This window comes from Phyllostomus discolor, chromosome 1, assembly GCF_004126475.2.
Source record: "Phyllostomus discolor isolate MPI-MPIP mPhyDis1 chromosome 1, mPhyDis1.pri.v3, whole genome shotgun sequence".
NCBI classification, from domain to species: Eukaryota; Metazoa; Chordata; class Mammalia; order Chiroptera; family Phyllostomidae; genus Phyllostomus; species Phyllostomus discolor.
In genome coordinates this window covers 181,591,381-181,606,348 of record NC_040903.2, presented here as the reverse complement: position 1 = coordinate 181,606,348, position 14,968 = coordinate 181,591,381, and the positions used below count along the sequence as shown (strand labels likewise).

Here is a 14,968-nt window from a genome sequence, read left to right as displayed (position 1 = left end):
ATTTATTTAGGTGTTCGTTGCCAGCACCAAACTAAGTTCTTTCAGATCAGGTATTAGCTTACTCATCTTTGTATTTAAAAGGAAAGCGCAGCACCTGAAATATATTAGGCTCTCATTCAATAAATATTTATTCAAAGAATTAACAAGATAAGGAAGGAAATTTCAATCAGCTGTGCGGACAACCTAAGTGCAAGCAGACGGCTACCATTAGAGGGCGCCGGGGCACCAAAGTCAATGCGCAGGCGCGCTGGAGGGCGGGCGCCGCAGCGGCGGCGGCAGCGGCAGCGGCAGCGGCAGCAGCAGCGGTCTTGGCTGTGGCCGCGGGAAGTGAATGGTTTTACCCAGAGGGCCCTGCGCCGTCTTTCTCCGCTGGCACCAGCGCTGCTCCCTGCTCCTCCTCCCCGGCCATGGCGTTCACATTCGCGGCCTTCTGCTACATGCTGGCGCTTCTGCTCACTGCCGCACTCATCTTCTTCGCCATCTGGCACGTGAGTAACTGGCGCCGGGGTACGGAGGGCGAGGCGGCGGCGCAGCTCTTCACGCTGCGGGCCCGCGGTTGGGGTGGCTACTGTTGGCCGAGGACAGTGGGGCGGGGCAGGGCCGGGGTGGTGCAGGCTGCGCTGCCCATGGTCTACGCCCTCGGTCGGTAGGCCGGGGGTGCAGGTCCTGGAAGACACTAGGCGTGGGTGGTTCGATGGATGCGCGGGCTGGGTCCCCGCGCAGGCCACACGCGCAGCTTCTCGCTGGGTGTGGCGGTCACGATCCGACGGGCCCTGCGGGACCCCTCTTCGCAGGCGCGGACCTTGGGCTGGGGTACCGCTCGGCACCTCCGGATTCCGCATCCCCCGGCAGGCAGTCAGGGGCCCAGAGAGGCACGCTCCGTTCTTAGCGGAAATGAAGTTTTTCGACTTACTAATACAGACTGACTTTCTTTTCGGGTGTCTGCAGGAATATGACACAAATGTGATACTACTTTAGGTGAATTTCCAGTCTGCTTGTCACCACTTGTTGGGTGATCTTCAAGTAGAATCACTGTTTTCGGATTGTTTGCGTGTGAACTTTGGCGCAGACTGGATTGATTACTTTGTTGACCTCATGTCCGAACTTTTCCCCTAAATCATACTTTGACCGCCGGATCTTCTCAAGAGACAGTCTTCATAGCCACCTCTATTTTGGGTAGCTTGATTTAGTAAAGATAGTTTTAATTAAGCTCCTCTAGGGACATTTTTTTCCTTCTTTTACTAACATGCTGAAGGATAGAAAGCACATCCTTACTGGTCCCGGGAAGGAACAACTAAATTACCAGTGATACATTTCTACAAGAGATTTTTAAGGAATCCTGTTCTAGCGCAAAATTAAAAGCAGCCTTCTGGAAATCAGCATTCATTAAAAATTTATATTTGCTTCTGTCCCCCTCTTTCTATTGTGCTATCTTCTGGAATATTGGCCTTAATTTGAATGATTGGGCATGTTCACTGTCATGTGAATTTTAAATCAGGTTTTATGCCCATAACAAGGATTTGTTTATGGGACATAAAGGGACAGAGTTATTTAAATGGCAGCAGTGTCTTGCACAAAGATAATGTCAAAGGTAGAGTGAGATCACAAATCCATTTCCTTTTGCTAAAGAGTGCGATTGTAATTGTTAAGAACTCAACCGTTTGTGTAGTGGGGAATGCTTATGTGAGCTGTTAAGTAACTGCTCCTTCAAAATGCTTGCCAGTAGGAACCAGTAACTGGAAGAGCATTTTAGGCTCATTGGTGGAAGAACAATAAATGAAGATAATCTGGAATGCAGACTAGCTCCCGGCTGTGCAAGCCTCTGATGAAACTGAAGTGTGTGGCTCCCTTCCATCTGTAGATGTGGACTTAAATCACTTCCTGCTTGATCCTCTTTGTTTTCTGAGTGATGAGGATTCTTAGAAGAGAGGCGTGGATGGCCTTGTTTTTACATTTTGAACCAGGTTGTGCTCAGCTTAAGGAAAACCTGAACTGCACTTTTAAAAAATCGGCAATTTTAGCTTTGAAATGAATCTGTGCCTGGGTGAAGTAGATAATTTTAAGTCCTGTTTTAGAATCAAAAAGAAAAATTATTTGTACTCTACGTATTAGTGGAGAGCTTTTATCCTTAGGAATTTCTTAGTGGTCCAGAGGATTATCCATTCTTTGGGAGCAAATAGAAAATTCTAAGTAAATAGATTTAATTTTTCAGTCTACTACAAAACCTTCTGTTTATTTTCTAAGGTGGTTTATTTATCATAAGACTCATTTGGAAATTTTGAGTATAAATGCACAAAATTCTGTTTACATTAATTTTTGTGTGAGAGATGTTTTTTATGCTGATGATAACATCTGTCAGTTCAGTCCTAATTCACGTGATCGATGCTCTGTGGGGAATAGAGTTGGGAGCACAGACTTACTTGAAAGGTAAAAATGCAGAAGTCATTCCCTAAAGATGTCCATCAGATCTGAAGTTATCCTCAATTGGGTGGTTTGGTATTTTTAGGGATTTATCTGTTTTACTGTGTTTGCACTTCTGTGGGAAATTTTGTGAACATCTTTGTCCAGACGCACAGTTGCAAAAGGATTTGAAAACCATTAGTTTAACAAATCTTTTCAGAAGAGTTTTGAAAGCTAGTTTATAGTTCTCAAACAGAAGCCAATTCAGCAACATACTCATTAAAAGAGCCCTTGAAATCACCTGAAGAAAATGTACAATAAAAAAGAGGTTAGTTTTAGCCCTGACTGGTGTGGCTCAGTTGGTTGGGCATCTCCCCAGTTGGGCACCAATCAGTGTTTCTCTCCCTCACACATCATTGTTTCTCTCCCTGCCTTCTTCTCTCTCTAAATAAAATCTTTAAAAAGAATAATGTCTTAAAAAAGGTTAGTTTTAAAACATAAGGTTTGTATTCTGCTATTAAATCGGATCTTGTTATAGGCAAGTAATTGTATCTTTGATCATGGTCCTTATCTTGAACTTGATTGCTAAAACGCATTGGGGATATGTCACAGCTAATGTCCGGCAACTGACTAATAGTGTCCATAAATAATCAGAAATTAGTATCTTCTAATTGTATGTTCATATATTTTTAAAAAGATTTTATTTATTTATTTTTAGAGAAAATGGAAGGGAGGGAGAAAGAGGGAGAGAAACATCGATGTGAGAGAGACATCCATCCATGCATTGGTTTCTTCTTGTGTGCATCCCAGCTGGGGACAGACCTGCCACCCAGGCACACGCCCTGACTGGGAATCCCGCGGCAACCTTTCACTGTGCAGGACAACACCCAGCAACTGAGCCACACCAAATCAGGGCTGTACATTTATATTTACAACACTTAATATATGTTAGGGATTATTAGCAGAGGAAAATTCCTTTTGGTGTGTCCCATACTTTTTTTTTTTTTTTTAGCATAGGGCTATTTTTTTTCTTTTTCCCTTCCTTACATTCAATAAATATTGATTAAACACTTAAGTGTGTGCCAGGCACTATTTTAGGCCCTTGGGCATAGCAGTGAAAATCTTTGCCTTCATGGAGTTTACATTTTGATGTCTAATTATTTTCCTTCTATTCCTATTTAGTTAACATTTTTATTAGGTCAGGTTGGTGAGTTTTATGTAATTAAAGAAAAACTCATTTTTTTCTGAAGCTCAGAACCTTAATAGGGAAATCAAACAGCATGTTAAAATCTAGAAATATATGACTCCATTGGTTACTGGTAATATCGAGTAACACCATCACACATAATAAAGATGCTATTTGTAACCCACAAGAGGGAGGGTGGATTAGGTTCTATGTCCCCCAGGTGACTAGTGGTAGCAACTAAAAAACCTTCCCCATATACTTGGTGCCTTTGGCTTTTTATTTTAATACCACAACGGTACCTTGCCCCTATTTTGATATTTTAGTACATTTTGAAGCTCTTTGTTTAGTGACCTTGCTTGTTAAAGCCTCATTTCTCAAGTCTGGACAAAAGCATTTTTGCCTTGTATTTTAAGTGGGTGCAGTCTCTCTCCTCTTATCACATTTGTAACTGTTTCACTCATGTGAGAAACTTGTCTTATCTGGGCTTACCCTTACTCAGTCTTTGGTTTGGTGACCGGATGAAATGACCCACCTCTGGTAGGAATGTGCATAGGACTTGCAAGGAGGTCAGACTGATCACCTTTATAGTGGCCTTGAACGGGGCTCTACTCTTGCCTGTATGGTGCCTGTAGGTGAATGGGAACAAGATGCCTCTTGGGGCAGAAGAATCCTCCCTCCTGAACAGACAGAGTTTCTGGGTGCAGAGCCCGTGCCAGGGTGCTTGGCAGCAGGAGCCTGGGCTGGCTCGGAGACCCCATGTGGCCTGTTGTCCTGTGTAGAAACCGCAGTCCTGTGCGTGGTGGTCTGGCCATGGTGTTGAGTAACCCCTGGTGTTTCTCTATTCTGAGACCATTTCTTGCATTTCCAGATGGAAGCAGGACTTTGAAATGTTATGTGTTCGGGCACAAAAGGGAACACATTGAAGCATGGGAGTCCATCTCTAGCGTCCCACTGAACAGTGTGACAAGGGAGGGGCATGCCCAGATAATTAACACTTCATCCTGCGGGTCACAGTCTGGAGGGGCACACAGCCCGTACATCAGTACTCTTCTCTGATGCAAGGAATACTATATTGGCAGCATTATAACGCTCTGTGCTGTTGGGAAGTTAGATAGGCACTTAGGCCTGCCCAAGGGAATCTCCTGCAGAGAGGAGTTGACAGAGGAAGGAGGTTTTTTTAGGATAAAGAGGAATTTTGATAAATAGTTGTGGGTGGGGCGAAGATCATTTCAAGTCAGAATAACTTGGAAGAGGCATAGAAAAAAATGGAAAATTGAAGGTGTTTGTCACAGTGGTGTCAGATCATTTTAGTGGTAATATAAACGTATTTTTAGTTTAAATCTGAGTCTGGTTCTGGATTAGTTCATGTTGACTTTGCTGTAAATGGCACATGTAATGTCGGTACACTTTTCCTTTTGTTTTATTAACTTTATTCAATTATTATTTGATGATGGGGCAGGTCTGTTGCTTCTCTTTATTAAAGTGAGAGATCCTAACTCTTTTAATTTTATTGTAGATTATAGCATTTGATGAGCTGAAGACTGATTACAAGAATCCTATAGACCAGTGTAATACCCTGAATCCTGTAAGTTACGGTATTGGATTTTTCTTTAGATTTTAAAGCCCTTTTTGCTTTTAACATGATATAATTTGAAAATGGCCAGTAGTCTCAGTAGCATGATATATTTGTACTTTTTGAAACATGCACTTTTAAAAAATATTCTTTTTCCTGTCCTGCTTGACTATTCTGACTATTATTAATCTGCTGGTGATCTTGTCAGCTGTCGTACTAACATTCTTCCAATCTGCTTTTTACATTGTCGGCCAAAGACAGTTGAAAAGGTCAAAAAGATTAAAAGAGTCAAAATTGCATTAAAGGTGTGTACTGCTTTTTAGTTTAATGTTTTAATGCTACGTTCATTTCATGGGGAGGGTTAGGCATTTGTATTTGTAAAATGTTCTGTTTGTTGTGCTCATTCATATGCCTGTTGAGGTTATGATTTCATGAAATTTCATATTTTATGCAAATGCTTGCTGGCCCAGTCAAGTAGGGAAAGCTGTTAAATGCTTATACATTTTTAAAAAATGTTAGAGCCATAGGCACTTCTATATTAAATTTTCAGTACAGTATTCAACAGTTGGTTAACATAAAATGACTTTAATAGGCAGTGAGATATTTACCTGTTGTTACTGTGAGGGAGTCTTGAGTACCCTGTCTAGTTTTATTTTTGGTTATGTCTGTTCTGGAATTAATTCACTGTTTCAGCTGCATTTATTCAGAGCCTGTTTAGGTAGATAGCTCTGTTCTCAGGCTCTGCAATCTTGCAGTGATGCTGATCTCTGCACTCATCCTGCCAGAATTTTGTAGATAACCATTTGTATGCAGATGTCTATGTAATTATTTCTAATACAGATCCACTCTAAATTTCTAAAACAGACCTGACTTACCTACATTCTGAGCCCTAGTTTAATAATAATTTGGATCTGTTGTGCTTGAGGGTTCTTTCTATATTTTTTACTTCATTTACCTCATTTAGGAAGATTCCTCTTTAGCCTGTAGGGGTTCACTTTTACCTAGCTGGTCAGAAACTGGAAGGTGTAAGAAAGCGGTGGGTATATTTTTGAGAAATAGAATACAACAGTTTATCTTTAAAAATGCCTTCATGAAGATGAGAACTTGTGTAGACTTCAGTTGTGTCAAACTGCATTCACTAGCTTGCTAGAGAGATTTTATTTGGAAAAGAGTCTATAACAGTGATTTTCATTTGGTGTGCCGCAAGAATTTTTAAAACATGCAATACCTGACTAGTTGGGGCACCGACCTCTTTTCCCTTGGGTTGTCATAAAAAAAAAATGACAACAGCCAATAGAACAATAGCTGTCTGCTGTGAATGAATAAAAATTATACCTATTTTGTTAGATTGACAAAAAATATACTTTTTGGTGTGCTGCAGAAGTTTAGTAATTAGTTCAGGTATGCCATGAGATGAAAAAGGGTGAAAGTTTCTATAAAGTTTGTTTGCTACTTTATTGTTGTTTCCCAGATAAATATAAATGATGGAATAGATTTCTAGTTGGTCTTTAAAGAACTGTCACAGTATGACTTGAGTAGATACATTTAAAAGTATTAACTTTAATTAGCTGTCCTCTGCTCTTAGGAAACAAAATATGAGATGTCACCTTGCTCTTAGGAAACAAAATATGAGATGTCGCCTTCTCATTGGAAAGTAACGCTCATTGGAGGACACCATTCTGTTGAAACTAATTGTTACAAAGACATTTAGAAACTGAGATTTCTTCTTTCACAGCTGTTGAATAATAGTATTCGGTCTTCTTTGGCTTTTCATTACTTCAAAAATACAAATGATGACGAGGATAATAGCTGGAATCAGATGAGTGCCTGCTGGGCTTCCTGGGTCCCAGGCTCTGAGCGGAGCATCTTTACCTGGGTTTTGCCCTCCAGTTCTCATATGTGCGTATTGTTGTTTTCATGAATTGGAGAGTAGACTGAGGCCTAGTGAGATGAAAGCACTCAGCCCAAGGTCACACCGCTAAGGGAGAGCCTGAGTTTGAACCTAGAGAGCTTTATTTTTAAGCCCAAGCTCTTGTATTTTCCTAATTTATTATAAATTTAAGAGGGACTCATTTCATTTTAACATAAACCGTGATTGCTGGCTTTTCTTAATGGAAAGAGATTCTCATGTAGAAAAGAAGTGCTTGGGACACCCTAATGCTGCAGTGGGTGCGAAGGAAGTTTTCCTGCAAACACGCGTTGTGTCATGGGTAGGGTGCCGATAATTGGCTTTAGCAGTGCATCTGACAGTTTTCCCTATTAAAAATTTGTTTTGACAATTCTGCCAAAGTATGAGGGAAGACAAATACCATTATTTTAAAAAATGTGAAACCTAATTAGAGGAGAATATGATTTGCATGTTAAGTGCTATCATTTCAGCCATATTTGCATGAGGTATTGTTTTCTGAACACTAGTTTTTGTGTAAATTAAATGTTAGTTCCTAAGTGGAACAACTTTTGTGCCACTTACAGGAAAATTTTTGTCATTAAAGAATGATCAGAGAGGACTGGTTTTTATGAGAGGTGCATAATAAAAGTTTTTGGACCTTTTTTGGGAGGGGGGAAGTGGGTGTGGCACCTGTTTCAAATGAGAACTGGTGGAGTTGCAGATTATTTTCACTCTTACTTGTGTCGTTTCAGATCAGTAGGGATCATGCTTTCAAAAGTATTCTCTCCCCGTACCTCAGCCAGTAAGTGTAGGATGAAAACTTGGATGATAATTTTTATTGTTAGGTATCAGTTGGCTTTTAGAGGGCCAATTTTAATTTTCTTTACTTAAAAGAAAAGTCCTGTAATTTAAACTAGGATTATAAACAGCAGCTGTGGTAGAACTCCTAATAACATGTCTTTTTTTCCCTTTGGTTTGTCCTAGTTGTAGTCATTGAGTTTTAAAGATTGCCTATGGACATTTTCTTGTTTAGAGACTGTAGATGTTTAACTTTGATGTTAAATAAATGCTGGCTTACAGGTTAGTGCTATTTACAAATGTATATACTTAAGTTTGTAGAAAATATCTAGTTAGTGGTGTGGATTAGTTGGTTTTACTGGGATTTCATTTAAAATAGTACTTACTGAAAACTTTTCTCTATACCTTTTAACTGGAAAAAGTAATTTGGGAGTTTTAGAAAATGGACTGAAATACAGAGTATAACTATATTATTTCTGCAGCTATGGTTTCCTCTAAGGAAAGATCTGATAATGTTGAGGATTCATATAACATTAACTTTAATTTGATATGATGCAGACAGTTGAGAAACTGGCCTTGCAGCTGTGACTTGTAGGAAGTCCTTTGGCTGCAACTTGCAACGAAAGATGTTGGGTTTTTTTTTTTTAGAGATTTTATTTATTTAATTTTAGAGAGGGAAGGGAGGGAGAAAGAGAGAGAGAAACATTAATGTGCGGTTGCTGGGTGTCATGGCCTGCAACCCAGGCATGTACCCTGACTGGGAATCGAACCTGTGACACTAAGATGTTGGTTTTTTTACTTAACAAAGTCATTAGGCTGATATCTTTAGGATGAGAAAGATAAATTAAAGCAAAGCATTAACTCCTGGTCATTTTATAAAAAGCAATTTGCTTGATTTAATTTTTCCTTACTTAATACTACCTACTATCAAAAGATTTTGTTCTTGAATTCTGAGCTTCTTCTACTGGTCTGACCTGTCTGTAGCATTTCATTGGAAAGCAGGCTTAAAGAAACAGGAAGGCCGTGTAAGAATGAATGGAAGCTCAGGAACTGGGGGAAGTTTCAATTTCACGGGTTAGAACTCAGTCTTTTCCCTCCTACATTGCAGAAAGCACGTCGTTTGCATTGTGCGTATTAGAGGTCTTTCCTCCCTGACTGTGCTGAGGTTATTGGCTGTTGGCTTTCCATTGAAAAGTTACTCTGTGGTAATGTGATGTGATTTGTTAAATACTGTACATATGGCATTCCTGCTTTCTGTTAAAGACTTAAAAACACTAATGCGTAAACTTCTTGAGGGGAGTTTTTGTGGGTTTTTTAAATATCATGTTGCATGTGATCAGATATCTCTTTTGTATTTTTATCAATTTTGAATGGTGGAAAAAAAGTATTCCAGTTGATTAGCAAATAGCTGAATAATCTGGGTGGTAACTTTGTATAATATAACCTATTGCTTTAAGAATTTGAGTTTTAAATTTTAGGTTTTATCTTATTTTTTTAATGCAAGCTCTATTCTCTGATCTGTTTGCTTGTAATCTTGCCTTTGGTAAAAAGTTAAATACGGGAATGACACTCGGTAGCATCTTTCATCTCTGATTCTAAGAAAACAGTAATTTTTCATTATGGAAACTTGGTTGCCACCTGCTTTCCAAATTAGCAATTGATTTTTGTCCAGGCGTTTTGATAACTAACTGGCTTGTGTTTTTCTTCCAGCTCGTACTCCCAGAGTACCTCATCCATGCTTTCTTCTGTGTCATGTTTCTTTGTGCAGCAGAGTGGCTGACACTGGGGCTCAATATGCCCCTCTTGGCATATCATATTTGGAGGTAATATTTAGATATACTTCTGATACTTTTCCTACATTTTAATTATGCTGTGGTTAATGTGGTGATCTTACATGTGAGTGACCTAAGTAAAAAATGAAAATTAGCTGGTATTTATTTTAAAAATCAAGTGAGTGAGCAAATAACTGATTTAATCCCTCTTAAAGAGCTTACATTATTGCTCTTTAAAGGTTTTTAAAAAAATGAGTTATAACTTACATACAATAACGTGTGTAAGTCTGAAGTGTACAGCTCAATGAATTGATATACCTGTGAAACCACCCCCCAGATTGAGACATACAGCAGTTCTAACCCCTGGGAGGTTGCCTTGTGCCCCATCCCAGTCAGTCACCTCTGTTCTTTCCAAGAAGAAGCACTGACTTCTAAAAACTTAGGTTAATTTTGCATGTCTTTGAACTTCATATCAATCTATATATATAGTGTGTGTCTAACTTTTTTCTCCATGTTTATGATTTTAAATTTGGTTACTTATAAAAACATGCATATTTCATAACTTCTAAAAGGTCTATTTGATCTCTGTGGAGTTAGAATTTTTTCTTTTAAATAGACATGAAAATCTCATTGCCCTCGATTTTAGGAAATAAATACTGAAGAAGAGTTTAGGAGTAAAATGGTATCACGTCTGTAGCTGACTCTGAAATGGTTTAAAAAAGTGAGCATGTTTAGAGATAAAATGAGGAAGAGAAGGATAAAGCCAGTGTGGTAAGTGTGAACATTTGGAACGCCTGGGTCGAAGTGTTTATGTCCATTTTCTGTAAGTCTAAAATTATGTGAAAATAAAAAGTTAAAAGAAAAATTTTATTTCCTTTTTATAGGTATTCCTCTTTTTCTTGGATTTCCCATCAAGTGTAGAGGAGACCAGATGTGACTTGTTTAGCTGTCTTGTTCTGCTCATTTAGGAGCTCTAGTTTTAAAATTAAGATGATAAAAGGAAAGAACTCCACTTCTAACTAAAAATGTTCTTCCCTGTGTGGACCACCTCTTGTAACAAATATTAGGGGAAAACTCTCCTTTCCATCCTGAAGGTTTGCTCCCTTTTGAGTGGCTAATGGATGGTATTTGTTCCAGGTATATGAGTAGACCAGTGATGAGTGGACCAGGACTGTATGACCCTACAACGATCATGAATGCAGACATTCTAGCATACTGTCAGAAAGAAGGATGGTGCAAGTTAGCTTTTTATCTTCTAGCCTTTTTTTACTACCTATACGGGTAAGTTTAAAAAATAAAATGAAAACATGATTTCACTTCACTGTCTAAAAAGTTTGCAGGCATTATGATCTTAACACTTTAGAATCCACTTGAAGAATAACCCAGTGCCTTGAATGGTGGTAACCAGTAATGACAGTGCACACCAGCAAATCCACATACTTGGAATATGAATATGCTGGTAATCGCCAAGGCAGCCAACTGGTATGCTGTCAGAGGCAAATAGTTTGGTGAGGGATGCTGCTTCCTAAGTTTTCAGATTCATCCAGTGAGTGAAGGAGAATCCTCTTTCTCCATGGTAAAGTGATGGCTTTGGGGGAATATTGTTTGGTGAGTTTGAAAAAAAAATCAGTCTCAAGATTGTGTTTAATTTTTTCTTTATCATTCTCCATAAACTCTATGTTCTGCCCTTTATCTTACGGTTTGCTTGACCTGAATGTGATAAAAGAAAGAAATAGTTCTGTCTTATGGGATGGTACAATAATCACTTTTTCTCTTTTTCTAATATAATGGATTTCTGTCATTCCTCTAGGCTGGGGTGTCTCAGCTTCAGCACTGTTGAAATTTTAGGCTGGATAAATCCTGGTTGTAGGGAGCTGTCCTGTGCATTGTAGGAGATTTAGCAGCATCCGTGTCCTCCCCCGACTAGCCAGTAGCACCCCCTTCCCCAGGCATAATAATAAAAAATGTGTCCTGTGGGGCCAAACTGGCCCCGCTTGGGAAGCCTTTCTGTAAGCATGCTGTAGGTGAGGTGGAATGGCTGCTTAGTGAAACCAGAAAAGGACATTGTCAGGTGTGGAGTTACAGTTTTTCTTTAAGTGATATGAATATACTTTTCTCATCTTTTGCTGGTTTATATTCAATTAGAGAGGGCTTTTCCAGCTGATTTTCAAAATATGAAGGAAAGTAGCTGTATGAGATGAAATTGTTATAATAACTGGCTTTCATTCCCTCTCCTGTTTGTTACTTGAAAACTTGCTAAGTATTAATGTGGTAGGTTTATGTTCATAGTTCTCTTCACATGACATAAATTTCCATTGTAGAGAAAGATGCATGAAGGAGGGTTAGATGAAATTTAGGGTAAAGTTATTCTTAGGCTTTTGGAAGTTATAACTGTGAAAAATGAGTATCCTTTAGTGTATCTACAGATGTCACTCTTATGTGAAACAAAGGTAGTGAATCTTCTGAAAAGTGAAGCTCCATGTGTCATTCTGATTTCTTGTCTTCATTTTTAGGGTTTCTGTAGCAACTGTCCGGAACAGTGCTGGCATATAGTAGGCACTTAAAAAACATTGTTGAAGGAAATGAATGATTGGATAAATGGTAAAATTGGAGGTGCACAGTGTGGGAAAATGCACACCAGGAGATGATGCCACTAGGGCATTCATTTCTGTTTTAAATTGTCTATTGAGTTTGCTTAACTCCTTGAAATCATTTAGAGATACATGATTTTGAAGCACACTTTTTCCACATCAGTCTTTCTGTAGAATTGTCTGGTAGTCCTTAAGCCTAAGTCAAATGGATGTTGGTTTTTATTTTGTTTGTCCCACTTTTTAACCCCACTCTTGTTGCCTAGAGCCTTTCTCTAATGGGAAAGTTCCATAGTTGACCATTTCTGTCTGTAAAATGGGGATAATAATAGTACTCACCTAGGACTGCCTGGAGGATGCAAGGAGATCATGTGTAGAGAAGACCTAATCTGGCAGGAAGCCAGGTGTTGGAGATTCTTGCTTCTATTAATAGACTCAACTCTCCCATAGTGTGCTGTTTTGGATTTCTCTAAGCTCTGATCCCCCATTAAGCTTTCAGCTGTGCTGTTCTGCTTGCTAAAATTGGAAAGGAAATAAGGAACAACTATAGCACATGCACCAAGCCAAGTCCTACCTTAGGCAAAAGTCCATAAATGCAAATTAAAATCATATTGTGAACTTGGCATTGGTCTTTTTATTTTCTGTGATGGTGTGATACCACAGACTTGTTTACTGTATAGAACAGACTTGAGTTTTTGGTCCTCTTAGTTTTTATAATTAGGAATGTTTGAATTAACAGCTTTCTTTTTCCTTTTCAGCATGATCTATGTTTTGGTGAGCTCTTAGAACAACACACAGAAGAATTGGTTCCGTTAAGTGCATGCAAAAAGCCACCAAATGAATGGATTCTATCCAGCAAGATCCTGTTTCCAAGAGTAGCCTATGGAATCTGATCAGTTACTTAAAAAAAATGACTCCTTATTTTTTAAATGTTTCCACATTTTTTTTGCTTGTGGAAAGACTTTTCATATGTTATACTCGGATAAAGAATTTAAATGGAATTACGTATACATTAATATAAAATGATTACCTCTGGTGTTGACAGGTTTGAACTTGCACTCCTTAAGGAACAGCCACAATCCCTTGAATGATCGCATTAATTACTGACTGTCCTTAGTCCATTGGAAGCTTTTGTTTATAGGAACTTGTAGGGCTCATTTTGGTTTTATTGAAATGCCATCTAATTACAAATCAGCTGTAGATACCAGGTGCTTCTGATGAACTGAAAATAGATATCTGATCTGTGGGAAACTCCACGGGTTTCCTCATCTATCATGTAGATGATTATATATGGATACAGTAAAAAAATAAGAAGAGTGGGATTTTTTCCATTTGACTTGAATATTATCCTATATATTGCATGAATGAGAGATTTCCCATATTTCCATCAGAGTAATATACTTGCTTTAATTCTTAAACATAAGTGAATATGATATAAAAACATGGTGAATTACTTATGAAGAATGCATTTAAAGCTATTTTAAATGTGTTTTAATTTTTAAGACATACTAAGAAATTGGTTATTACTTACTGTTCTAATCTGGTGGTAAAGGTAGTCTTAAGAATTTGCAAGTACTTTAGATTTACAAAACTGAATGAAAGAGAACATTGTGTTATACTGTCCTGCTGTTCCTTTAGTGCAATACAATAAAACTCTGAAATTAAGACTTACTTTCAGTGCATTGTTTTAAAGATTACAAATAGCAATTTCATAAACTTGCTTAATCCACAATAAAGACATATTACTGTCAATTTTTAAAATAATACAGTGTTACATTGTTTTTTAATACATCTGGATCTGAAAAGGAAGATTTTTAAATGACTACATTATCTTCTGTTGTCACTTGTCAGGATTCATAACCATTGATGGCACAACATTGTCATTTTTCTTACCAATATAAAACAATTGTATTACTAAAAATGTTCTAATTTTTTTTCCTTTTGGAAACAGCAGGTTTTAAGGTAAAATGACTTAATTTTTGCTGCTGCTGCTTGTAAGGCAGGCAAATTAGGGCTTGCATGTTTTCATAAGCATTTTTGTGCTTTATTTGAGATGAGGAAGTTAAGGCAATTGAAAATAGTTTAAGTAGTTCAGAAGTTTTGTAGACAAAGGATCAAAGAATGAAAACCAAGACATAGAAGTTGCACATAATGAACAAGGGAGTTTATGGATGTCTTTGTAGAAGTCTTACTCTAAGAACCCCTGATGCTAAGAATTAGATGCTGTTCACTCTCTGTTAGTGAAAAAATGCTTCCTCACATTTGGGAGAGTACCCTGTTTTGGGTTTCGGTATATTGAAGAAGGGGATGTAGAACCAGGAGAATGGGAAGAGTCAAACCATTTCATAATGACAGAGGCTTTAAAGACCTTGTATTTTATAGTCTGGAGAACACCTTGGGTCTGACTGTGGGTCCGCTCATGCAGCAGAGCACTTACAAGCACTTGCGAGGCACCGAAGGTTCATGCTCTGAATGTGAGCAGTCGTTCAGTTTCTGATCCACTTAATTATATCCGTGCCCACGCCTGCTTTCTCTTTCTTGTTCGCAACTACTTTTGATCATGAGGGACATGCCAAGTCTTCCTTCTACTCGATAGGTTTTCTGGGGCTTTCATGATCCTGTCAGAATATTTTCACAACCTTTATAAGTTTTAACAAACACCCTTTTAAATAATGTATTTCAGAATATTGTCCAGGATTAATGCCAGGTTTACCATTTGCAATTCGTGGAAGCCACCTTCTCATGCTTCAAAAATTAGGTATG

At 38.4% G+C, this 14,968-nt stretch overlaps 1 protein-coding gene across 1 annotated transcript; it reads left to right on the top strand.

The window, feature by feature from the left end:
- The first annotated feature begins 238 nt into the window (after positions 1–238).
- CNIH1 (cornichon family AMPA receptor auxiliary protein 1) lies at positions 239–13,961 on the top strand. The gene is made up of 5 exons (XM_028505814.2): positions 239–488; positions 5,103–5,171; positions 9,556–9,668; positions 10,755–10,898; positions 12,964–13,961. Exons 1-5 carry the CDS (start codon positions 408–410, stop codon positions 12,989–12,991), a joined length of 435 nt encoding a protein of 144 aa, XP_028361615.1. The 5' UTR covers positions 239–407; the 3' UTR covers positions 12,992–13,961.
- The last annotated feature ends 1,007 nt before the right edge of the window (positions 13,962–14,968 follow it).